The sequence below is a fragment of the Callithrix jacchus genome, chromosome 7 (genome assembly GCF_049354715.1).
Source record: "Callithrix jacchus isolate 240 chromosome 7, calJac240_pri, whole genome shotgun sequence".
NCBI classification, from domain to species: Eukaryota; Metazoa; Chordata; class Mammalia; order Primates; family Cebidae; genus Callithrix; species Callithrix jacchus.
In genome coordinates this window covers 48,822,329-48,847,553 of record NC_133508.1, presented here as the reverse complement: position 1 = coordinate 48,847,553, position 25,225 = coordinate 48,822,329, and the positions used below count along the sequence as shown (strand labels likewise).

Below are 25,225 nucleotides of genomic sequence, written 5' to 3'. Positions count from 1 at the left end.
CATTGTTACTTAAATTTCACTCTGGGTTCCTGCAAGGGGACCACCAGCCCTGCAGTTTGGCTCACAGTTGTTTTTTTTTTTTTTTTCGTGTCTTTTCTTCCCTACCTCCACTTCCCCTTTTCTTCATTTCTTTCTTTTTTTTTTTTTTGAGACGGAATTTCACTCTTGTTGCTCAGGCTAGAGTGCAATGGTGCGAGCTCAGCTCATTGCAACCTCCGCCTCCCAAGTTCAAGCGATTCTCCTGCCTCAGCCTCCTAGGTAGCTGGGATTACAGGCGTGCACCACCACGCCCGGCTAATTTTGTATTTATAGGGGTTTCTCCACGTTGGACAGGTTGGTCTCGAACTCCCAAGCTCAGGTGATCTGCCTGCCTTGGCCCCCCGAGGTGCTGGGATTACAGGCGTGAGCCACTGCACCTGGATTCCTTCATTTCTTTGTTCTCCCTTCCTTGACCCAGTTCAGAGTTTTTCCCAAGTGGGGCTGTGGTCTGGAGTGGGGAAGGAATTTCAGGAACTACCCTGCTCCTCCTCTTTCCCTTCCTCTCTGTGGTCACTCTTAACTCTGACAGCTCCGTGAACACCCACCCTTCTCAGGCCCCACCACAAAGCTTAGACTTGGGTTCTTCTTGTGTGGGTGACTGAGGGCAGCCCAGGATGGGTGGAGGGACCCATTGGTTTGACATCTTTGAAGTCCGCCTTGTACGATAATGAGCTAGACCAGCTCCACAGCTAGTCTCAGAAATGGCCACATGCCTTTGGCTTAGTCATTTACCTTCTCTAAGCCTCAACTTCCTCCTCCGTAAAATGGGAATTTTATGTCCCATAAGCCCAGCCTTGGCCAGGCGTGGTGGCTCACACCTGTGATCCCAGCACTTTGGGAGGCCGAAGTGGGTGGATCACTTGAGATCAGGAGTTTGAGACCAGCCTGGCCAACATGGTGAAACCCCGTCTCTACTAACAATACGCAAATTAGCTGGGCGTTGTGGCACATGCCTGTAATCCCAGCTACTTGGAAGGCTGAGGCACAAGAATCGCTTGAACTCAGGAGGTGGAGGTTGCGGTGAGCTGAGATTGGTCTGAGATTGATCACTCCAGCCTGGGCAACTGAGCGAGACACAACTCAACAACAAAGAAGCCCAGCCTTATGAGACATTGGTGAGGGCCAAAGGAGATAAAGCGTGAACAAATGTTTGTCAACTGTCAAGGGACATTGGGATGCAAGCTCTATTCTCTCTGACTAGGCTTGACTTTCCCCAAATCTACAAATGCTCCCCAGCCTGGAGGGCTTCATTGGTGGGGCAAAACTTACAGAGCTGGATGCAGGCTCTGAGTTGCTGTCTACCTTGGCCTCATTTCCCATCCCTCTCTGCAAGCCCACCTTCTAGGAGGTTCATGGTACCCTATTTGCTGTGAACAGGGACTGACCTATAATTGCAGCCTACTAACTGTATTTTCCTCTCTCATTTGCACACGTGAATTTTACCCTACTTCCAGAAAGCAAATTACAGGCTGGAAATCAGAATATTTCAGAAAGGGGTGATGAGGTTGGAGCGGAGTGATCGCTACATAATGAAGTGTCCAGTGCTAAGGTCAAGGCTGGGCCAGGAAAGCGTCCACTGCGGGCCCAGGTTCATCCAGGTAACAGGTTCAGAAGGTCCGGGAGGTGGCAGAGGGGCTCCCAGGCTGAGCTTCTCTCTAAAGGCCAAGGCAGGTAGCTCTGGCTCCTGCACCACAGGATGTGGCCTGGGGAGACAGGTGGCAGCTAGAGATACAGTATGGCATCGTTCTCCTAGACATCGCTGGGTACTGGCTGGGTGCCAGGTCTGCTGGGTTTGGTTCTGAGCAAGGAGGGGTGAGATGGGAGGGGAGAGGGAGATTAAACGTCTCTGACCTCGGGTTCTGGATTTCCCATCTTGGTTGGCTCACGGGGGCCACTTGGGTTATCACCAAAGCTGCAACATTGCATCGTTGTGTCCTTTCTCTCTGGATTGGAAACATTTGCTAGTTTGAATGGCTTTTTTTTTGACCTCAGTAATGTCAAAAAGTTACAGACCTCAGGTACGATCAGTTTAAAATGCAATGTCTACATTTTAAACATCAGGGAAGGAATATTGAGCTCCATATCCTACTGTGAGCTCATTTATGGCCTTGCCAGCTCCTTGAATTCAAGTTTCTCTCTACCTCTCATCAGAGGGGCACCTCTTTAAGCTAAACAAGATTTGGGTGGGAGGTGTCTGGAAAGCCGAACATCTATAAGACAAAACCTGCCATAGAAATGAGTGTGCTGGACTGAGGAGGCAGTAATTTACTCATTCCTTCGTTTAGTCAGGTGTGTGTGTGTGTGTGTGTGTGTGTGTGTGTGTGTGTGTGATGGAGAGCAGTGAGTGATCTCGGCTTTCTGCAACTTCCACCTCCTGGGTTCAAGTGATTCTCCTGCCTCAGCCTCCCAAGTAGCTGAGATTACAGGTGTGTGCTGCCATGCCCAGCTAATTTTTGTATTTTTAGTAGAGACAGAGTTTCACCCTGTTGGCCAGGCTGATCTCAAACTCCGGACCTCAAATGATCATCCTCCTCAGCCTCCCAAAGTGTTGGGATTACGAGTGGGAGCCACCAGAAGTTCTTTTAAAGAGACGAGATCTTGCTCAGTCACCCAGGCTCACTGTAGCCTTGACCTCCTGGGCTTAAGGGATCCTCTCACTTCAACCTCCCGCGTCGCTGGGACTAGAGGCATATGACACCATGCCCAGCTAATGTTTGAATTTTTTGTAGAGACAGAGTCTCACTATGTTGCCCAGGCTGGTCTCAAACTCCTGGCTTCAAGTGAGCCTCTCATTTTGGCCTCTCAAAGCTCTGGGATTACAGGCATTGGCCACTATACCTGGCCCAGCAAACACTTGTTTATGGCTCATTCTGTGCTGGGCACTGTTCTACTCACTTTGCAAATATTAACTCATCTCACCTTCACAGCGATTCTATGTAGTGATCCTATATTGATCCCCATTCTGCAGGTGAGGGAACTAAGCAGAGAGAGATTAGGAGACTTGCCAGCTGGTAGCAACAGAGCTGGGCTTTGAGCCAGCCACATGGTGGGGGCTGGAGCAGGCTGGAACAGGCACAAGCTCCCGTCCTGGCCTCCCCCCCTCCCCACAGAGGGAGCTGAGGCTAGACTCCACTCCAGCCCCATTTTGCCAGATTTTCCAACATTTCAAGATAGACTGGAAATCTATAACTGTATGTGAAATCCTCAAGTTTAAAAAAGTTAACTTTAATTTTGTAGGCACCGTATGGCTCAAAGTGCTGGCTTTGGCCTGAGGGATTTGGGTGGGCATATTCTGTCTGTGAGGAGGAGGAGGAGGAAGAGAAAGGAGAGGAAGGCAGAAGGGAGAGGAGGAGGTTGGAGTGAAAAGGCTGCTGATGACAAACACCATTTACCCAACAAGCATTTATTTATTTATTTATTTAGAGACGGAGTCTCGCTCTTTTTGCCCAGGCTGGTGTGCAGTGGCATGATCTGAGCTCACTTCAACCTCTGCCTCCTGGGTTCAAGCGATTCTCATGGAATCACAGGCATGCACCACCACAGCCAGCTAATTTTTTTTGTATTTTTAGAAGATATGGGGTTTCACCCTTTTAGCCAGGCTGGTCTCAAACTCCTGACCTCAACTGATCCGCCAGCCTCGGCCTCCCAAAATGCTAGAATTACAGGCATGAGCCACCGTGCCTGGCCCTAACAAACATTTATTGATCACCTATTGTATGCCCAGCCCTGTGCTGCTGCTAAGGGAACAGATATGACCAAGACATGACACCCCAGGAAGAGCTTATGGCTTTCTCCTTATCTGGTCTGAACTTCAAAAACGAATGTGCTGTGGCCCCTGCACCACCCCCCAGCTCAGAAGACCTGGGCTCATCTCCACTCTGAGCTCCACTAACTGCCATGTTGGACTTTATGGAGTTCCTTTGCTTCTCAACCTGAAGAAGCAGGGTCTGAGCGGGAGGAGCTTCCTCTGTCAACCTGCTGGGTTTTTTTTTTTTCTTCTTTTTTCAGACAGAGTTTCTTTCTGTCGCCTAGGCTGGAGTGCAGTGGTGAGATCTTGGCTCACTGCAACCTCCGCCTCCCGAGTTCAAGCGATTCTTCTGCCTCAGCCTCCCGATTAGCTGGGACTACAGGCAGGTGCCACCACGCCTGGCTAATTTTTTGCATTTTAGTTGAGATGGAGTTTCACCATATTTGTCTGGCTGGTTTCGAACTCCTGACCTCATGATCCACCCACCTTGGCCTCCCAAAGTGTTGGGATTACAGGCATGAGCCACTACACCCAGCCCCACCTGTTTTTATTAAGGGCTCAGAGTGGCCATGCCAAAGTTGGCGAGCCTAAGAATTGCCAGACCCCACCCCAGTACCCCAAGCAGGGCTGCCAGGGCACCTGTTTGACATTTCGGAGCTCATCTTGTCTCCTTCTGCACTGGGCCTGTGATTCTGGAAGCTGCCGCCAGGGGGATGGTGTTGCCGGCATCACGCGAAACTGGGCCGAATTGCTGAGAAAAGCAGAAACTACTCCTCACCCGCCCGGGTGCCTGCCTGGTCTCCATTGTCTGGCCTTTGAACCCCTGATGTCCCAATGCCCTAGTCCCCGGCATCCTTCACCGACTGAAGTGTGGGAGCAGGTGGGGGGGCCTCTGCATCCCTGAACAGGGACTCACAGAGGGGGGCAGCACACAAGGAACAGAGGCAGGTCTCTGCTACCCCCGCCTCCCCTCCAGCCCCTTCCCCCATCTGAGAACCTCATCGAATTGACTGATTCATTCCTGGTGACTTCTGCAGCCGCCACTTCCGTGGCTGCACCTTGAACTTGCATTAAGTTTTAATTAAAGCCGTTTCACCGGCCTTGCCCTTGGCTAAATGCAGCTGTGGGCACAGGGCACATAGATATTTAATACTCTGCCTCTCCCCACTGATGGCACAGGGTGCCCAAGGGTGTACCCGAGCCGTGCCCTGCTCGCAGTGATCTGTGAGCTCGCTTAAGTGTGCCCACAGGCCCCGAGCGGGAGGCTGCGCAATAACTATTCATTGCCCTGGGTTAAGTGTGCCCAGGGGCACCAGTAAGCTCAATGCAGTGATTAGCGATTGCTCCCAGCGAAGGCTGCCGAGCTCCTGCTCAGTGTCCGAGGGCCCTAAATATAGCCTCCTCATGGCAACTTAAAGGGCACGCTGCATTTTGGCTGCACACTTGTCATATCTTCTCTTCCTTCCTTTTTTTTTTTTTTTTTTTGGAAACAGAGTCTCACTCTGGCCAGAGTTGCCCAGGCTGGAGTGAAGGATGCCATCTCAGCTTGCTACTGCTTCCGCCTACCAGGTTCAAGCAAATCTTGTGCCTCAGCCTCCCGAGTAGCTGGGACTACAGGTGCCTGCCACCATCTCTGGCTAATTTTATTTTGTATTTTTAGTAGAGATGGGGTTTCATCATGTTGCTCAGGCTGGTCTTGAACTCCTGAGCTCAGGTGGTTTGTCTGCCTCAGCCTCCCACAGTGCTGTGATTCCAGGCTTGAGCCACTGTGCCTGGCCTTCCCTTCTTGTAGCAGAATTGCTTCCTTCCTTCTTGCAGCCCGGCGTCCGGGGAACCTCTCTGCCTTCCTCCTGGTTGCAGCAGGTGGGATGGGCTGGAACACCGTGGCGCAGCTTTGTGGGTATCGGGGAATTGCCACATCCTCTTCATTCTCCTGCCAGACCTTGCGGATGCGTTCTCCATTTCTTCCACGTTGCTTCCCAAGGGAAGGCAGCCCCCCTAAAAGCAAGGCCATCACAGGGCTCACCCGAGGGGCTCCCCGTGGGCTGTCCTGAGTCTGCTGCCAACATGGGCTCTCTGGGGCCAAGGGACAGCTGAGCTAGGGAGCTGGGAAGACTGCATGGCGGTGGCGGGGAACTCCTCTTGGCCCCACCCACTCTTTTCTGCTCCTGGGAGCTCCTCTCTGTCCCTGGGAAGAAGGGGTGGGTAACTTTGGCTGGGGGAGCTGTCAAGATGAGTCAGTCTGCCCTGGCCCCAGTCTCCTCATTCTGTATGGGGTAGGAGAGGAGGTCTGGTGGTCTCTGAGGGACCCTCTGCTGGTCAGTGACTCTGTCCAGTGCCACAACCCCCTTGCCCAGGCCTGACACAAAGCCAAAGGGGCATTTGGAGAAAGTAGAGAGACTTGGCCGGGTGCGGTGGCTCACGCCTGTAATCCCTACACTTTGGGAGGCCAAGGCAGGTGGATCACAAGGTCAGGAGATCGAGACCATTCTGGCTAACACGGTGAAACCCTGTCTCTACTAAAAATACGAAAAATTAGCTGGGCATGGTGGCACATGCCTGTAGTCCCAGCTACTCGGGAGTCTGAGGCCGAGGTTGCAGTGAGCTGAGATCGTCCCACTGCACTCCAACCTGGGTGACAGAGCGAGACTCAGTCTCAAAAGAAAAGAAAAAAAAAGAAAGTAGAGAGACTTGAGGGAACAGCTGGGTGAGCGGCACTGGCTGCAGAGGGGTTTGGGGGAAGGTCCCTTCCCCACGCCATTGCCTTGGGCCCTGTGAAATGGAAGAATGATGCCCCCCTTCGGGATGGCGATGAGACTTGGGCGCAGTAGGAGTAACCACTGTCTCTGTTTGCCTGGGCCTGCCTCAGTTTTACCACTGAAAACCTGAAATCAGGGGAACCTCCCACTCCTGGGGAACTGGAATTGTTGGTCCCTCCAAAAACGGTGCCATCAGCAGGCACAGGTGTACCCTCTGGGCCTGTAGAAGTCCTCACTCTTTACCTTTGCTAATTGGATCTAAAGTGGAAAGCAAAAGGGTGAGGAAGAAATTGGGACCGAGGGAGAAAAACAAGACAAGAGGCCTGGGAAACAGCCCCAGTGGAAGTGGGCCTTGGCCAGACCCAGGGTGGCAGCTGAGGCGGCGGCACATTTCCCTACATCTGTTGACACTCGAGTCCCAGAACATAAATGATTTTCTTGTCTTAATGAGCAAACAGCCGGCGGCACAGCTCTCTCGATGGCCTCCTGCTGGGGTAATTGCAGGCACCGATGCACGCAGGCAGGGATGTTTGCTCACCTTTGCTCACGGCATGCCGGAGATGTTGCTTCCTCTGTCTCTGCAGGTCTCCAGGCCCCTGCCCCTGCCGAGTGACCAAGGACAGGTAGGTGGACCCCGTTAGAGTAGCAGGAGCAGTTCCTTTCTGGAAGTTTCTGCCAGGCCCGGTGGGCACTTGGGTTGCTTGCTATGAGGCAGCTTTTGAGGTCGCTTGTCTCCCAGAGAGTGTCGTGTATGGCACGGACTCTTCAGGGACCAGGTCCTGCCAGCTGAAGTCTGAAGCACCCTCTGGTGCCCTCCAGGCAGAGGCCTGAGGCCATCTGAGAAGAGCCTTGAAGAGGGGACCCCAGCTTTGGGTGGGAGGCTGGGTTGGAAGGCTCTGAGGTCCTTCCCACGCTAAGATTCTCTCTGCCAAGTCTCCAGTGACAGGGAACTTGTTCCCTCGTAAGGCCGGGTGTTCCACGTTGCACAGTTGTTTCCCAAATTTTCCTTCTGCTGGTCCTCAGAGTGTTTTCCACGGCCTTCCGGAAGGAGCCAGTCCCTCTTCTCCATTTCACATCCTTTGAGTGTTTGGGGTCAGTGAGCTTGACCTCCCCACATCTTCCTGACGTCCCCCTGCCAGTCCTCCTGAGATGGGAGCTGGGGACCCTTCCCTGCTCCTCTCCCCGCATCAGGCACTCACCTTTATCCAAGACCCTGGTACCCATGTCCCACTTAATGGTGGCAAATGGAGCCAAGGACAGGACTCCAGTTGTGCCCAGCCAGGACAATATATGGGTTGACCGGCTGGCATTGCTGTTGGGGTAACTGTGTGTTCGTTCTTTCAGCCTCGTTGTACACCTACTGTGTGCCAAGCACCCCTGCAAGGGACCTACTTCCCTAAAGTAAAGGGTGCTAGCATCTGGTTGACTCCTCCCTGCGTGGCCTGCCGTCCTGCCTCCCGGCCTAGCCCATCCTCCCCATGACCATTACCTCCCTATGTCTCCCCTCAAGCATCCCTTCTCCATGACCACTAGTGACCATGCCTCCCTGGTCACATGATTTGCAAACATGTCCTGTTTCTCCAGACTCCATGGCTGCTGTCCCTTCGAGGGGAGCTGGTGGCTTCTCTTGAAGACGCCAGCCTGATGGGACTGTATGTGGACATCAACGCCACCACTGTCACCGTCCAAAGCCCGAGACAAGATCTTCTTCAGAGGTGGGAGGTCAGTGGTGGGCAGTAGGCTCTGCCAGGCAGTAGGGGGCCTTGGGGGAGTAACACCCAGAAGAGGAAGCCACCCCTCCAGTGTCAAGTCAAATGTCCACCTGCGAGACTGGACAGATTTAGGCAGGCGCCTTTGAAAATTGGGCCCGATTAGTGTCAAGTGCTCCGCTCTGCAGATGAGGGGCTCCTGCAATCATGCATTCAGCTCGTCCTGATCCTGGTGGCAGGAGCGTAATTACCAACTCTTTAAATAGCCCAAAGTTGCCGTGTAAGAGAAGATGGCTCACATGACATTTGCTCCGAGCTCGCTTCCTGCTAAAAATATCTCAGCTAAATAATATTTCCTGGTTGCATCCGCGAAAGAGTCCCTGACCTGGGCTTTGTAACACTTGGGGCTTTAGTTCAGAGACGAGTTAGAAGGTGGGAGGGGGGCTCCGGTGGCAGGAGTTTGCATCTGGAAGGAGCAGTTTTGGAGACCTCAGTGGGGACCCTCCTGCCTCCCAGGTGCTGAAGACCACCACTGAACTCCTGCCACTATGGCTGCTGAGTGGTCACCATGCCTATTCTTTAGAAGCCGCTTGCCCACCTGGTAAGACCCAGGAGTGCCCCCGATGTCCACCTTTCCGACTTCATCACATTCTGGTCCCTGTTTTCCCCGTCTCTGGGCAAGTTCTTCCCCTCTGTCTCATCCCACCTCTCCTCTCTTCAGTCCCAATCTTGCCTATGCATTTCTGAAATGCTTGGGATAAACGGAAGTTTGCTCTTGCTGGAAGGTGCTGGGATGTGTGTGCATGGAGTAGGGGTGGGATATGGGGTGAATGAAGAGTAAAATCATCTCCTACAGACCTGCAGACTGGCACCAGGGGCTCTGAGAACAGAAATGGGAGAGAGCCTGCAGCCTGGTCACACCCTCCTGGCTTTGTGATCTGAGGGCAGTGGGGACCCCCGATCTAGACCATGTATGTGAGAACTATTTTGTTCAGCCTGGAGTGACACCGTTGCCCTGGGTCTTATATAAAGAGGTCTGGAACCTGGAAGGCCACTTCCTACCTCCGGAGAATTTAAATTCAAAGAACTCGGTGTGCAAATTTGGGTAGATCAAAGGCTTCATCCTATGTGGGTAGATTAGAGGTGGTTTAGGCTTTCCATTTGTTTGTTTGTTTTTTTGAGATGGAGTCTCAAACTGTTGCCCAGGCTGTAGTGCGGTGGTGCGATCTCGGCTCACTGCAGTCTCCGCCTCCTTGGTGCAAGCAATTCTCCTGCCTCGGCTTCCCGAGTAGCTGGGACCACAGGTGTGCACCACCACGCCCAGTTAATTTTTTTTTTTTTTTTAGTAGAGACGGGGTTTCACCATGTTGGCCAGAATGGTCTTGATCTCTTGACCTCGTGATCCACCTGCCTCGGCCTCCCAAAGTGCTGGGATTACAGGCCTGAGCCACCGCGCCCGGCCTAGGCTTTCCTTTTGTATGGAATTGTATCATGGACTGAGTTTCAGGATCAGAGCTCTGGGCATTTCCAGGCAGTGGCGATGACTGTGATGAGCCCCTAAGCATCGCTTTCCCTGCTCACAGTGTTTCAAAATCCCTTCGTACAAAGGCGGATGCTTCCATTTAGTAACTGCAGAGCTGGTTTAAAATGTCCCCCCAGAGCCTGACACAGTGAAATTCTTGTTATAATGTAAACAACTGATAGAGTCTTCTTCTTCTTTTTTTTTTTTTGAGACGGAGTTTTACTCTTTTTTTGTTTGTTTGTTTGTTTTGTTTTAAAGATGGGGTTTCACCATGTTGGTCAGGCTGGTCTCAAACTCCTAACCTCAGGTGATCTGCCCACCTTGGCCTCCCAAAGTGCTAGGATTACAGGTGTGAGCCACCACACCCAGCCAACGGAGTTTTATTCTTATTGCCCAGGCTGGAGTGCAGTGGTACGATCACGGCTCACTGCAACCTCCACCTCGTGGGTTCAAGTGATTCTCCTGCCTCAGCCTCCTGAGTAGCTGGGATTACAGATGTCTGCTACCACGCCCAGCTAATTTTTTGTATTTTTAGTAGAGATTGGGTTTCACCATATAGGCCAGGCTGGTCTCAAAATCCTAACCTTAGGTAATCCACCCGCCTTGGCCTCCCAAAGTGCTGGGATTATAGTCGTGAACTACCGTGCCTGGCCTAGAAGCTGTATTTCTTTTTCTTTCCTCCTTCATTCCTTTCTTTCCTTCCTTTGTTCCTTCCTTTTTCTTTCTTTTTCTTTCTTTCATCTCTCTCTCTTTCTTTCTTTTTTTTTTTTGAGACAGCGTCTTATACTGTCACCTGTGCTGAAGTGCAGTGGTATAATCTTGGCTCACTACAACCCCTGCCTCCCAGGTTCAAGCAATTCTCTTGCCTCAGCCTCCCAAGTAGATGGGATTACTGACGCCCACCACCATGCCTGGCTAATTTTTTGTATTTTTAGTAGAGACGGGGTTTCACTATGTTGGCAAGGCTGTTCTCGAATGCCTGACCTCATGATCTGCCCACCTCGGCCTCCCAAAGTTCTGGGATTACAGGTGTGAGTCACTGTGCCTGGCCTAGGAGCTGTATTTCTTAAGAGCTGCTTTGGAAATAGAAGGGGCACTGGGCTAAGTCACTGAAGCCAAAGACAGTCTCAGTAGAGACATTTCTGCAGCTTCCCTGCTGGCATCTGCTTCCTGAGGGGCCTTTGCAAGTGGCAAGGTCCATCGGGTATTTGGGGATGGTCTTTTTTTCTTCTCTCCTTCATCCATGCAGCTACGTTTCAGCACAGGCAGTGACACCAGGACACCAAGTAACTTGCTGTCACTGACTCGGGGTGTGCTGTGCTGGCTATAGGTGTGGTCTTTGGCGAAGGCCCACCACCGCTTACTCCTCCACAAGCCTGCAAAGTGTGTCTTTTTCTGTGTCCTGTGTCCTTCCTATTCCAGTGTCATCCCAGCCAGAGTCAGAGGTCTTAGTTCACATCCCTAAGCAGAGACTGGGTCTGGTCAAAAGAGGTTCCTACATTGAGGAAACCCTGAGCCTCCAGTTCCTCCGGGTTCACCAGTCCAACACCTTCATGGTGACTGAAAACAAGGACTTTGTGGTGGTCAGTATCCCAGCAGCCAGGGTGCTCCAGGTCCAGGTGAGTATCTGGTGGCATCTCTGTCTTGTCCCTTCTTTTCCCTAGACCCTTCTCCTTAGGCCACCGATGCCATGGTATGTGGTCAGGTATGTGGAGGGTAGGCCCGACACGGTGGCTCAGGCCTGTAATCCCAGCACTTTGGGAGGCCGAGGTGGGAGGGTCACTTGAGCCCAGGGCTTCAAGACCAGCCTGAGACCCCACTGCTACAAAAAAATTTAAAAATGAGGTGTGAGGATTGTTTGAGCTTAGGGGGCCGAGGCTGCAATGAGCTGTGATTGTGCCACTGCACTCCTGCCTAGGCAATGGCAGTGAGACCCTGTCTCAAAAAATAAAAATAAAAAAGAAAGAAACATGGAGGGCAGATCTGCGGCTCTGGCTGAAAATGGATTTCACCACATTCGCCCCTCAAGCCCATACTCTTACCAAGGTAGCCCCATCGGGGGCAGCCACAGGACGCGGGATGCCGCCTGCCATGTGAAACTAATTTCTTTACTTTTTTTTGAGACAGAGTCTTGCTCTGTCACCCAGGCTGGAGTGGAGTGGTTCGATCTTGGCTCACTGCAATCTCCGCCTCCCGGGTTCAAGCAATTCTCCTGCTTCAGCCTCTCGAGTAACTGGGACTACAGGCACGTGCCACCACGCCCGGCTAATTTTTTGTATTTTTAGTGGAGATGAGATTTCACTGTGTTAGCCAGGATGGTCTCAATCTCCTGACCTCATGACCTGCCCGCCTCGGCCTCCCACATTGCTGGGATTACAGGCATGAGCCACTGCGGCTGGCCAATGTGCAACTAATTTCTTGTGGCCTCACAGCAATGCCAGAAAGTCGGAGGAATCCCGGGAACACAAGCTTTCTATAAGGTAGACCTGAGCCTGGAATTTGCCGAGATGGCTGCCCCAGTCCTCTGGACGGTGGAGAGCTTCTTCCAGTGTGTGGGTGAGTGAGCCACCATCAGGGTGTGACTGCTGGTAACATAACAGGCACACACTGCACAAGGCACACACTGCACAAACCCTCTTTCCTTGGCCCCGGGGTTCTTTCTTCTGCGACAATGTTTCACTCCCTGGGCCCGACAGGTCCCACACCTACAAGGTAAGTGAGGTGTCAGACATGCTGGCTGGAACTGGCAGGGTCAGGAAAAGTGAGCAGCGATGCGGTTCCTGGCCCTGGAGTCTGCCAGAGAGGGAACTGGGGAGGTGGATGGGGTGCACCCATTTCCTAACCAACTGCACCACCTCAGTGAGTTACTTAACCGTGTTGAGCCTCAGTTTTCCCATCTGGAAAATAGGCATACAGTACCTGTTTTGAGGATTGAATGAGATGAGGGGAATGAATGGCTTAGAAGATTGAGCGCCTGGTGCAGAGGAGCCGTTTCCATTTACCCACTCTCTCTGCGTGGGCTCCAGTTCCTCTGTCACTTGGTAGACAGATCAGTGCCCTTGGCAAAGAGCACGACACAATGCAACTTTTTGTCTCGGCTCAAGAGGAAACTTCTTCTAAACGTGGTATGCACCTTCACGCCAGGATACTGGGATGGGGTTTTTGACGAAAGTTCCACTAACGGACAACCTGGTATTCACACATGCAAACTCACCAGGAGCAAAACCCATTGAAATACAGCACAAGGAAATACACATAATTCACAAATGATGTCGATCACTTTCATCTTATACTTCCTAACTGTCCTCAATCGAAGACAGACGCGAAGGAGATTTAACTCAGATGTTAATAGCGCAAGTATGCCCTGTTAGCAGGATATGATGTTTCGGGGCTGCATAAAAATGTAATTATATTCAGAACTATATTTAAAGATTAAAAGGGGGACTGCCTACCACAGCTAGCCCCAAATTCAGAATTAGAAACAAAGAAAAAGGCAGGATGGGGGGTGAGTTCTGACAGTCTGCTAAAAATGGAAATGTTTCTTGAAAGTTTTTACACATTTCGGCTGTTATTTTAACGGTTTCCTGCAGCAATGACATTGATCTTGGAAAGGGAGGGCTAGAACGTTATCCAACAAATATTCACTAGGCAGTCACAGTGTATGAGGCCCCACGCAAGGCTTAGGTGGGAACAGAGGCTGCTGGATTTGGTTCTTGGTCTTAAGCAGCATCCAGTTTGGAAGAGGAGATAAGAAATGCCCAGAGAAAGGCTGGGCATGGTGGCTCACACCTGTAACCCCAGCACTTTGGGAGGCCAAAGTGGGTGGATCATCTGAGGTTAGGTGTTCGAGACCAGCCTGGCCAACACAGTGAAACCCTGTTTCTACTAAAAATACAAAAATTAAGCTAGGTGCAGTGACTCATGTTTGTAATCCCACACTTTGGGAGGCCGAGGTGGGAGGATTACAAGAGGCCAGGAGTTTGAGATTAGCCTGGAGAACATGGTGAAACCCTGTCTCTACTGAAAATACAAAAATTAGCTGGGTGTGGTGGTGCACACCTCTTATCCCAGCTACCTGGGAGGCTGAGGTAGGAGGATCACTTGCACCTGGGAGATGGAAGTTGCAGATCACGCCACTGCATTCCAGCCTGGGCGACAGCGAGACTAGTCTCAAAACAAATACAAAAAACAACAAAAAAGAAATGCCCAGAGAATTATGAGGGCAGGTGGACTCAGGAGAGATGCCAGAGAGTAGATGATCTTTATCCTGGGTTTTGCTGAGAGGGGAGGTCCTTGATAGGAAGGTACAGAATACAATGTATAAATAGATCAGCAATAGCAATAGAAACATTTTAGGAAGAGTTTTTTGGCCTCTCTGGAAAGATTTACACGGGAAACAATTGTCTCTTTCTCATTTTGTTAATTTAACATCAGCCACCAGAATGAATCTCTCCCCTCCCTGGTTCCCGGCACACCTCCGCTGCACCTCCCCTGCACCTCCCCTGCACTTCCTGTGCACCTCTCCTGCACCTCCCCTGCACCTCTCCGTGCAGCTCCTCTGCACCTCTCCTGCACCTCCCCTGCACCTCTCCTGCACCTCCCCTGCACCTCTCCTGCACCTCCCCTGCACCTCCCCTGCAGCTCCCCTGCACCTCCCCTGCACCTCCCCTGCAGCTCCCCTGCACCTCCCCTGCAGCTCCCCTGCAGCTCCCCTGCACCTCTCCTGCACCTCTCCTGCAGCTCCCCTGCAGCTCCCCTGCACCTCTCCTGCAGCTCCCCTGCACCTCCCCTGCAGCTCCCCTGCAGCTCCCCTGCACCTCCCCTGCACCTCTCCTGCACCTCCCCTGCACTTCCCCTGCAGCTCTCCTGCAGCTCCCCTGCACCTCCCCTGCAGCTTCCCTCAGCTCCAAGGTCTTTCTGTTCTTGTTATAGTTGTGGGTGCATGCTCCTGTCTCTCCTTCTGTATGAATATTCCTTCAGATCAGGGGCTGTGCCCTGTTCGTTTCTCTTTCTTGATGGGCCTTATCTTGCCTCCTTGCCCTTGGGAAGCATGTCAGAAATGCTTGTTGGCTTGAATTTTCACCAGGAATTTAAAAACTGTTTTACACAGATAGCAATTTTCTTTCATAAATATGTGACTAGCGTGTTGGAATATTAGTGTGTTGGAATTGCCTAAACTCCCCAAGGTTAGAGATTTTTAAAAAATCTCCCTCCTCCCTGATCTCATAAGTAATTAGAACCTATGGGACAAATTCTAATTATTTAAATGTCTGGTCTGGAGAAATCTAGGAGGTGGTTTAGATATAGTTGCTTGTGTGTGTGTGTGTGTGTGTGTGTGTGTGTTTTAAGAGACAGGGTCTTGCTCTATTGCCAAGGCTGGAGTGCAGTGTCACAATCATAGCTCACTATAATGTTGACCTCCTGGGCTCAAGTGGTCCTCCCATCTCAGCCTCCTGAGTAGCTGGGATTATAGGTACAAGACACCATATCCAGCTAGTTTTTAATTTTTTTTTTTTTTTTGAGATGGATTCTCACTTTTGTCACCCAGGCTGGAGTATAATGGCTCGATCTTGGCTCACTGCAACCTCTGCCTCCCGGGTGCAAGTGATTCTCCTGCTTTAGCCTCCCGAGTAGCTGGGATTACAGGCACCTACCACCACGCCTGGCTAATTTTTGTATTTTTTCTTTTTTGAAATGGAAATCTCGCTGTGTTGCCCAGGCCAGAGGTCAGCGACATGATCTCAGTTCACTGCAACCTCTGTATTCTGAGTGCAAGTGATTCTTCTGCCTTAGCCTCCTAAGTAGTTGGGATTACAGGCACACAACACCATGCCTGGCTAACTTTTTTGTATTTTTAGTAGAGACGGGTTTCACCATGTTGATCAGGCTGGTCTCAATCTCCTGACCTCGTGATTCACCCGCCTCAGCCTCTCAAAGTGCTGGGATTACCCACGTAAGCCACCATGCCCAGCCAATTTTGGTATTTTTAGTAGAGATGGGGTTTCACCAGGTTAGCCAGGTTGGTCTTGAACTCCTGACCTCAAGTGATCCATCTACCTTAGCTTCCCAAAGTACTGGAATTACAGGTGTGAGCCACTGCGTGCAGCCAATTTTTGTATTTTTAGTAGAGACAGGGTTTCATCAATGTTGGCCAGGCTGGTCTCAAACTCCTGATCTCAGCTGATCTGCCTGCCTTGGCCTCCTGAAGTGCTGGGATTACAGGTGTGATGGAAATACCCGGCCTTAAATACTTTGTATAGAGATGGGATCATGCATGTTGCCCAGGCTGTCTTAAGCTCCTGGGCTCAAGGGATCCTCCTGCCTTGACCTCCCAAAGTGCTAGGATTATAGGTGTGAACCTTTGTGCCTGGCCTGTTTTCACATTTTAAACTCGGTTCACTGATGGAAATGCCTCTTGGGGTGGGGCAGGGAATGTCAGTGGAGGGCGGGGGGCAAGTGGGGGAGGAAAAGAGCACACCAGGGCCTGGGTGTGGGAGGATGAGGCAGCAAAGCTCAGTGGGAGGTGACAGGGAGTGGTGGTGGAGACTCCTGGGAGCCCACAGCCACCGGGTCCTTCTATGTGCAGCAGCCTTGCTCAGCTGAAGCTGATCCTATCTTACAGGGGGGCAGGTCCCTGTGGCCGAATCTGGTTTTCCAAGAGAAGCTGGTTATGTAAGAGCTCCTGCTTTTAAAATGTTGTCGCTTAATTTAAAAAATATTTCAAACACCCTGCAGGCCAAGTCAGACATGTCCGACGGCTGTATATTTGACCCCTGGGCTAGAATTTGCAAAAGCTCAAACCCAGCAGTTCTCAACTGCTGGTGATTTTTGCTCTCAGGAGACACTCAGCAACATCTGGAGACAGTTTTGGTTGTCATGACTCGGTGGGGGGATCCTGCTGGCAGCCGGTTGGTGGAGGCCAGGGAGGCTGCTAAACACCCAGCGCTGCCCCTCCTCTTCCACACTTGACAAAGCGTGATCGGCCTGAAATGCCTATGCTGCCTGAGCTGTGTCTGGTCTGAGAGGTGGTCGGGCAGGCAGCACTCTCTGGTTCTCTGTGGTTCCTGGGGCTGGGCCAACCGATTTGACCTCAAAATAGGAAATGGCTCAAAGATGAAACCTGCTGGGGCATTGAAGCTGGAGCAGGGAGTCAGGACCCCTTGCAGAAAATCTGAATTTCTGTTATTTACTTTTTTTTTTTTTTGAGACGGAGTTTTGCTCTTATTGCCCAGGCTGGAGTGCAATGGTGTGATCTTGGCTCACTGCAACCTGTGCTTCCCAGATTCAAGCGATTCTCCTGCTTCAGCCTCCTGAGTAGCTGGGATTACAGTCATGCGCCACCACACCCAGCTAATTTTGTATTTTTAGTAGAGACAGGGTTTCTCCATGTTGGTCAGGATGGTCTCAAACTCCCGACCTCAAGTGGTCCACACGCCTCAGCCTCTCAAAGTGCTGGGATTACAGGTGTGAGCCACCACACCCGGCTTCTGTGATTTAGTTTTTAAAAATGGGCCAGGCGTGGTGGCTCACACCTGTAAGCCCAGCTCTTTGGGAGGTCGAGGTGGACAGATCACTTGAGGTCAGGAGTTCGAGAGCAGCCTGGCCAACATGGTGAAACTCCGTCTCTACTAAAAATACAAAAAAATTAGTTGAGCATGGTGGTGTGCGCTTGTAATCCCAGCTACTTGGGAGGCTGGGGCAAGAGAATTGCTTGAACCTGGGGGGCAAAGGTTGCAGTGAGCTGAGACTGAGCCACTGCATTCCAGCCTGGGTCGCAGAGTGAGACTCTGCCTCAAAAGGAAGAAAAGAAAAAAAAAGTACCTTGATGTCCACATAGCCTCAAAAAGGACTCCAGGTGGGAGGTCTGTGAAATTCAGCCAATGGACATTTCCCAACCCAGGGCTCAAATCTGACCTGCCCAAGCTTTCATTGCCCACCTGTGGAAAGGGGGTCACTCACGGTCACTTCAGCAGGGTGTTGGGAGGATTTTGCTTCCTTAGAAAAAAGGCTGACCTCTGCCTTCTCTCTGGAAGGTTCAGGAACAGAGTCGCCTGCCTCAACTGCCTCACCAAGGACCACGCCCTCCCCACCATCCCCAGGAACAGAGACCCCTCCAGTGGGAGCGCCATCTGCTACCACCTCCCAGGTGCGGGCTGCAGGACCAGCTGCCCAGGAATGGCTTTCTCGGGAATTCCTGTACCAGCCTTCTGCTGAGCCGGCCAAGGCAAGTCCATGGCTGCATCCTCTGCCCACAGTTTTCTCCACAGGGTCGGGTCCCCATAGGTATTGGTAGATCCAGCTGAGCCTGAGTCCCCTCTCTTTCACCACTGTTCTTCCAAAGAGAGCCTGGCTCTGATCCCCAACCATGTCACCTCCTCGAATTCAGAATGTTTCCCAGAGAAAGCTGGGTTCCCAAGAGCTCCCGCCTGAGGGCAGCCCCCCTCATCGGTGGGTCTGGATCACAGCAGCCTCCCAGTGCCTTGAGACACAGCCAAAGGAGGCAGCAGAAGGGGGGTCAGCAGCTATGCACACAAACAGAGGGAGGGAAACCGAGGCACATCAGAGGACTGGAGACCCAGAGGTCACAGCTTCCTCCAGCTCTTCTTTTTTTTTTTCCGAGACGGAGTCTTGCTCTGTTGCTTAAGCTGGAGTGCAGAGGCATGATCTTGGCTCATTGCAGCATCAGCCTCCACCTCCCAGATTCAGGCAATCCTCCTGCCTCAGCCTCCCTGGCCTCCACCTCCCAGATTCAGGCAATCCTCCTGCCTCAGCCTCCCTGGTAGTAGCTGAAATGACAGACGCAAGCCACCACACCTGGCTAATTTTGTATTTTTAGTAGAGATGGGGTTTCACCATGTTAACTAGACTGGTCTCAAACTTTGACCTCAAGTGATCCACCCACCTCAGCCTCCTATTGTGCTGGGATTACGGGCATGAGCCATTGCACCCAGCGCCTCAAACCCATCTTTGGGCTGAGATCCTCAGAGCAGCCGGAGCCCATGTGCTCTTGTTTCTGATGCTTTTTCTCTCTCCACTTCTCTCTCTCCAAGAAGGGGCTTGGACCGTTCCTGCAAATGGCTAAACCTTCAAGGAGAAACCAGACATCTGCCTCTGTTTTCCCTAGAGTGATGCAAGCTCAGCGAGGTCCCCAGTCTCCTCCAGGGGAAGCAGGGCTCCCTGGACACCCCATGCCTCCAGCCACGCTCCCCTCAGAGCCTGTAGAGGGTGTGCAGGCTGGCCACCAGCAGCCACATGCAGTCTTGCCAGCTCACCCAGCTCTGGCCCTGCGCATGTCCTCAGACGCCTCCTCTCCGCTGCCAGCTCCAAGGCCTAGACAATCTGAATCACTCCTGGTCTCAGGACCATCTGTCACCCTGACTGAAGGTCTAGGAACTGTGAGACCTGAGCGGGACCCCACCCAGCCTCTAGGAAGTCCCCTCCTGCTTCGAGGGCTGGCAAGGGGGCATGTGGCTGCACCTGAGCCCGTCTTGGGGGAGCCTGACCAAGCCAGAGAGAAGTTCCAGCCATTGATGAGGCCCTGGCAGGTCAGGCTGGCTGCAGCGGCGCTGGTTCCCCACCATTTCCCCGGAGAGCTGCGGGAAACGTCCTCTAGAATGGAGGTGGAGGGGCTTCACCAGACCGGGCCTGGTCTCCCCAGGGAGGGGGCCAGGGAGTACTTTGACCTGTCATCCTCAGAACCAAGCCAGGACACAGAGGGGCTGGGACTCCCCATTCTGCCAGGGAGGGAGGCCACATTCTCCACCCCAACTGTGAATCAGCCAGACCCCAGTGCCTGTGTGGAAGCCTCAGGACCTGTGCTCACCAGGACACCCAGGGTGAGGCTGGTGGTTCTCCCTACGGAACCTCTGCCAGCAGAACCCATTCACCCGGCAGCTCTTCTGACACCCAAAGCCTCACCTATAGGAGGGCCAGACCGGGCCGGAGACCTGGAGTCAGCCCCCAGCTGGTCAGCGGGCCAGGAGGAGTGGGGGGTTACACACACATCCAGCCCTCTGTCCACGAGAACCCTGAGCCTGTGGGCTCCCACACAAACATCACCACCCAGCTTGGTGGAGCATGGACACCCCTTCCAGGCTGGCCAGGGGGTCCCACCCCAGCAGGAGCTGACGGAGCCCACCTTGGCCCCCAGTGCTGAAAGCCACAGGCCTCCTGAGCTTCAGGACAGTGTGGAGGGGCTGTCTGAGAGGCCCCCACGCTGAGCCTCCATGGAGACTCCAGGGTGGGTCCTGGGTGCACCCTGGGGAGGTGGAGTGCAAAGGGTGGGGCAGTGATGGGTTGGCCTGGAGGTGGGGGTGGGGCATCTTTCCAGGGAAGCACTGGTGCCCTTCTGGCCCATGTCACAGTGCTCAGCCACAGCTGGGCATCCAGGCCAGGGAGTCCAGGGACACTGGGTCACTGAGAGTCACAGATGCCATCCAAGCCAGCAGAGTTCCAGCTGCTGCCATGGAAACCAGAGGAAGGGAGTGGTGACGCGGCGGGTGGCCTGCCTGTGTGGACCTCCCCGAGGGAAGAGATGCTGAGGGCAGGGCAATGTCCCCTGGTCTCTACTTGGCCCGGCCAGCTGGGCTTCTGGGCTTGCTGTGCTGTCAGAGGTGGAGAAGCATCTGGGTAAGGCACAGGCTCTGCAGCCTGGTCTGCCAGGAGCTAGGGTTCAAGGCCCAGTTCCTCTGCTCTTTGGCTGTGTGACCTTGGCAAGGCACTCACCTCTCTGAGCCTCAGTTTCCTGATGAGGCAAAGGGGATGGTAATGGTTTCTCCCAATGGGGCTGTTGAGGGGTGGATGGGAAGGGGACGTAGACCATTCAGCATGGAGCTGGACACCCAGCATGCCCAGAGTTTGAGAGCCTCTCTTCTGGTGATCATTCTGCCGTCCACCTCCCGGCCCAGGCAGAGGGGATGTTTGCAGGGCCCAGGAGAGGATGGAGGGCCTGAGCCGTGGTCCAGACACCTCTGGGGGTTGCTGGTGATGGTGATATGAACCCTTGGTGTTTACCCCTTCCCCAGGCCTTGGGGGGCCATGATCCCAGGTCTCTGAAGGACTCCAGGGGAGGAGAATGGGACAACACTGCTTTGTTTTCATTACTTACCACTCCCTTCCTCTGGGTTCCATGGCAGCAGCTGGTACCCCGCTGGCTTGGACACCCCAGTGACCCTCAGTGCCCCCGTGCCCCCAGGTTCCCTGGCTTAGAGGCCCAGCTGCGGCTGAAGAGCACTCACTCGGTGCTTCCCTGGAAAAGTGCCCCCCAGACCCCCGGACCCCGCCAGGCCAACCCATCACTGGAAGTGGGATTTGAAATGCAGCCAAGAAGAGGAGGCCGTCGGCAACACCTACCCGGAATGAGAAACAAATAAATAAATAAATAATCAGGGTTGTCTTGGCTGATAAACGGTCCCCACCTCGAAGAAGACTTCTCCCCCCACTGCACTCTCTCCCCCCTCTCCTGGCAGATCCGTCCCGGGCAAAAGCTTAATAGCCCCATTTAAGGCTTTTCCTTTTCACCACGAGATTGAGCCGCTCCTGCCATTACGAGGTTTTCAGCTTCTCTCTGAAATCAAATTACTGACTCCATTTAATTTTTTAAAAGCTCAGACGATTTCCCTTCTCGAACCAGAGGCGTTACTCCAAGGCTGGCCCCCCACCAGCCCTACTAGGCAGTTACCCTGAGGGCAGTTGCTGCCCAGGGACGGCAGCCCCCACGCCAGGGCAAGCCTGACACCTAGAGGGAAGGCCAGCGGGAGGAGGCCCGAGTCTCTGGCTGTCACCCTGGACCCTGGGCTGGGTGACATGGGCTGGAGGAGGCCCACAGGAGCCCATGGCTGGAGGCTGGATGGTCTTCAAAGGCGGGTAGAGTCAGTGGTTAGAGCCCAGTACTGATGTCATAGGCCCATGTGGGAGGGTCCCTGGCCCCCCAGTTGCCTTCCCACAGTGTCAAGTCCCTGGTGTGGGGGAGAAAGGTCTGGGGATTGGAGACGAATAAGAAACACATGAGACAATTTCAGACGATACTTCCTGCTCTGAAGAGGAGCAAGCAGGCAACTCGGGTGCAGGCGGGTGGAGAGCTGCTTTGGGTGGGAAGGTCGGGCGGCCGCTTTGAGGAGGCCACCGCAGAAAGAGCTAGGGGTGGTATCCGGGCAGAGAGACAGAGGAGCAAGCGCTCTGAGGAGGGCTGGAGGGACCGAGAGAAGGCCGTGGGAGCCGGTGGGGTGAGCAAAAGAGTGCAGCGGGGGGAGGAGGATGAGTCTGCACGGCTTGCAGGCCCTGTCAAGAGCCCAGATTTTATTTTGACCTTGACGGGGCATCTGTCAGGGGCCTTTTAGCAAAGCAGTAGCCTTGGGTAGATGCTTGGAAAGGCTGGCTGGAGAGTGGACGTCAGAGGGACAGAGCTGCAGTCCACTGAAAGGAAAGGTGACTCAAAGGGTCTCCTCTTTAAGGGCTTGTGCCACTCCCACACCTGTGTCCAGATGACACAGGGGAGGTGGCTGGGTGATATTGGAGACATGACGCATCTTTTCTCTCAACACTGGCCGGGCGCTTCTCCAGGAATCAGTCTCTGTGTTTCTCTGCCTCCTCCCCTCCACCTCCATCCACCCCTGCCCCTTCTCCATCCCTGTAGAGCCCTCCAGCTTTGGGACAGGGCAGACCAGGAGCACACAGGCGTGAGACAGTCCTGTAAACCAGAGCTGACCCTTTACCACATCCTCCCGTGTTTAACAACCACCCTGCGCCCTTGGAGATGAGACAGAGGGAATGGAGTTAATGAAATCACCAGGCTTTACCTGGCATAAATGGCTCTTCACCCCCAGGTGGGCAGCGATTTGCAAGGCTGAGAGGGTCTGGGCATTAACTGTTCTGGGCACTCTTCCCAGCTCACCGCTCCGTGCAGCTGGAACAAGCCACTTTACTTCTCTTCCTTCCCCCTGCTTCGCTCTGTACCCGCTCAAAAGAGGGGCAGTCGTGCTTAATTAGAAAGTGCTCTGGGTTCTCGAGAAGGCTCCTATTCCCTCTCCAGATGGGACAATCCCAGCTCTGCAACGAGGGCCGACCTGGCTGGCACCCATGCCTGATCCCGGAGCATGCACGGTATGGCTTCTGCCTTTGGGATGTCCGGTTTTGCTGTTGAGACCTCCCAGGTCTTGCAGTCATTTGTTTATGGCTGACACGTCTGTGATCAGTGACATCCTGGCAGGGGGCGGCTCTTTCCCTCAGGGTCAGCAGCTGCTGGGAGGTCTCAGACAGCCCGGGCTGTTCCAGGTGCTTAGACATCACTCGGTGGCTCCCCGCCCCCAGCGGCTCGCATTCTCATCCTTCATCCCCCTGACTCCGCATGAAGTCCAAGGATAGGCAGCATCTATCATACTTTCCTCCTGCCACACGGAGCAGCTGGAGCTGGTCCACGTTCTCTTTCGGGTGTTCCTTCTCCAGCACAAAGCCCTTCACTCCCTTCAGCATCCAGGCTCATTGTTTTTCCCTGGTTGAAGGTTTTGAATTCCCAGATTTTTTTTTTTTTTTTTTTTTTGAGATGGAGTCTTGCTCCGTTCGTTGGAGGGCAATGGTGCGATCTCGGCTCACTGCAACCTCCGCCTCTCAGATTCAAGCGATTCTCCTACCTCAGCCTTCTGAGTAGCTGGGATTACAGGCATGCGCCACCACACCCAGCTAATTTTTTTGTATTTTTAGTAGAAACAGGGTTTCACCATGTTGGTCAGGCTGGTCTCGAACTCCTAATCTCAGGTGATCAGCCCACCTCAGCCTCCCCAGGTGGGGGAGCGATGGGATTTCAGGCGTGAGCCACTGCTCCCAGCATTTTTTTTTTTTTTTAAAGAAGTCTCACTCTGTTACCCAGGCTGGAGTGCAGTAGTATGATCTTGGCCTGCTGCAACCTCCGCCTCCTGGGTTCAAGTGATTCACCTTCCTCAGCCTCCTGAGTAGCTGGGACCACAAATGCACATCATCATGTCCAGCTAAGTTTTGTGTTTTTAGTAGAGATGGGTTTTCACCATGTTGGCCAGGCTGGTCTTGAACTCCTGACCTCAGGTGATCCACCAAACTCGGCCTCCCAAAGTGCTGGGATTACAGGTGTGAGCCACTGTGCCTGGCCGCCAGATTTTCAGTGCTTTCCACAGCACACTTTATGTCACAACACACTCTTCCAGTCTTCACTGCACGTCTCTGTGGAGTATTGTTTTTTGTTTTTGAAGCAAGAGCCTGCTCTATTGCCCAGGCTGGAGTGCAGTGGTGCAACCATGGCTCACTGCAGCCTCCACCTCCTGGGGTCAATTGATTCTCCTACCTCAGCCTCCCTCATAGCTGGGAGTACAGGCACGCCCCACCACACCTGGCTAGCTTTAAAAAGTGTTTTTTTTTTGTTTTTTTTTGTAGACACAAGGTCTCGCTCTGCTGCCCAAGCTGGTCTCCAACTCCGGGGCTCCTCCCACCTTAGCCTCCTAAAGCGCTGGAAGGTCATGAGCCACTGTGCCCAGACCTTCAGTTGGGCATTTGAATATTACTTAAGCTGGAATTGTAGTTTTCAATTTGGTAATCCTCCCAGTTACTGTGTAACCAGAGAGGCGATGTGGTTGGGAAGGGCTTTCTTCCGGGGGTCTGGAGGCTGGATCTGTCCCCCAAGCCATGTGACCTTGAGCTAGTTAGTTCACTTTCTGAGCCTCAGTTTTGCTGTTGGGTTGTTTGGAATCCAAAGTGAATGGCCTAGCAACCTTTGATCCAGGAGGACACCCGGACCATCCCATGCAGATGGGAAGTTCTGAGTCCCTTATGCAGCCTGGGGAGAAACTCTCTTTTCTGAGGATCCATCAGCCGCCCGACACCTCTGTGTCTCACAGGTCTGGTGTCTGGGGTTGGGGACTACCAGAGACATCAAGCCAAGCCAGGTGGGAGGACAAGATGGGATGAAATGGACAGAGGCTCGTTCTATGCAGCCAGCCAGAGCCCACCTGTGACTTCCACAGATGACCTCCCACCTGTTCCTGGGTCCTTTCCCTAACAACCAGGTTGAGCCATTCCACATCCCAGAGCTCAAGTCCTGGGAACAGCAGCTCTTCCCAGCCCCCTCCCCGTGCTTGTTAGAAATGCAAAAGGGTCTTATACAAAAATTAGCCAGGCCTGGTGGCGCGAATCTATAGTCCAAGCTACTCAGGAGGCCGAGGCGGGAGGATTGCTCGAACCCGAGAGGTGGAGGCTGTAGTGAGCTGAGATAGTGCTACTGCACTCCAGCTTGGGTGAGAGAGCTAGACTCTGTCTTAAGAAAAAAAAAAAGAAAAAAGAAAAAAAGAAATGTAAATTCTCGGGCCCCACTCCAGACCTACAGATTTGAAAATTCAGGGGGTGCCCCGCAGTCTGTGGGAATTAAGCCATCCAGGGGGTTCTGGTGCCCCATTGTGTACACTGAGAAGAGCTGCATGAGATAATC

General features: G+C 53.1%; 1 protein-coding gene across 1 annotated transcript; it reads left to right on the top strand.

Moving 5' to 3' along the window:
- The first annotated feature begins 1,527 nt into the window (after positions 1-1,527).
- CIROZ (ciliated left-right organizer protein containing ZP-N domains) lies at positions 1,528-21,165 on the top strand. Its single transcript, XM_035307709.3, has 9 exons — positions 1,528-1,637; positions 7,131-7,169; positions 8,131-8,268; positions 8,772-8,856; positions 11,200-11,396; positions 12,210-12,333; positions 17,811-18,001; positions 18,828-20,017; positions 20,972-21,165. The coding sequence occupies exons 1-8, from the start codon at positions 1,539-1,541 to the stop codon at positions 19,995-19,997; spliced, it is 2,043 nt and encodes a 680-aa protein (XP_035163600.3). The 5' UTR covers positions 1,528-1,538; the 3' UTR covers positions 19,998-20,017; positions 20,972-21,165.
- The last annotated feature ends 4,060 nt before the right edge of the window (positions 21,166-25,225 follow it).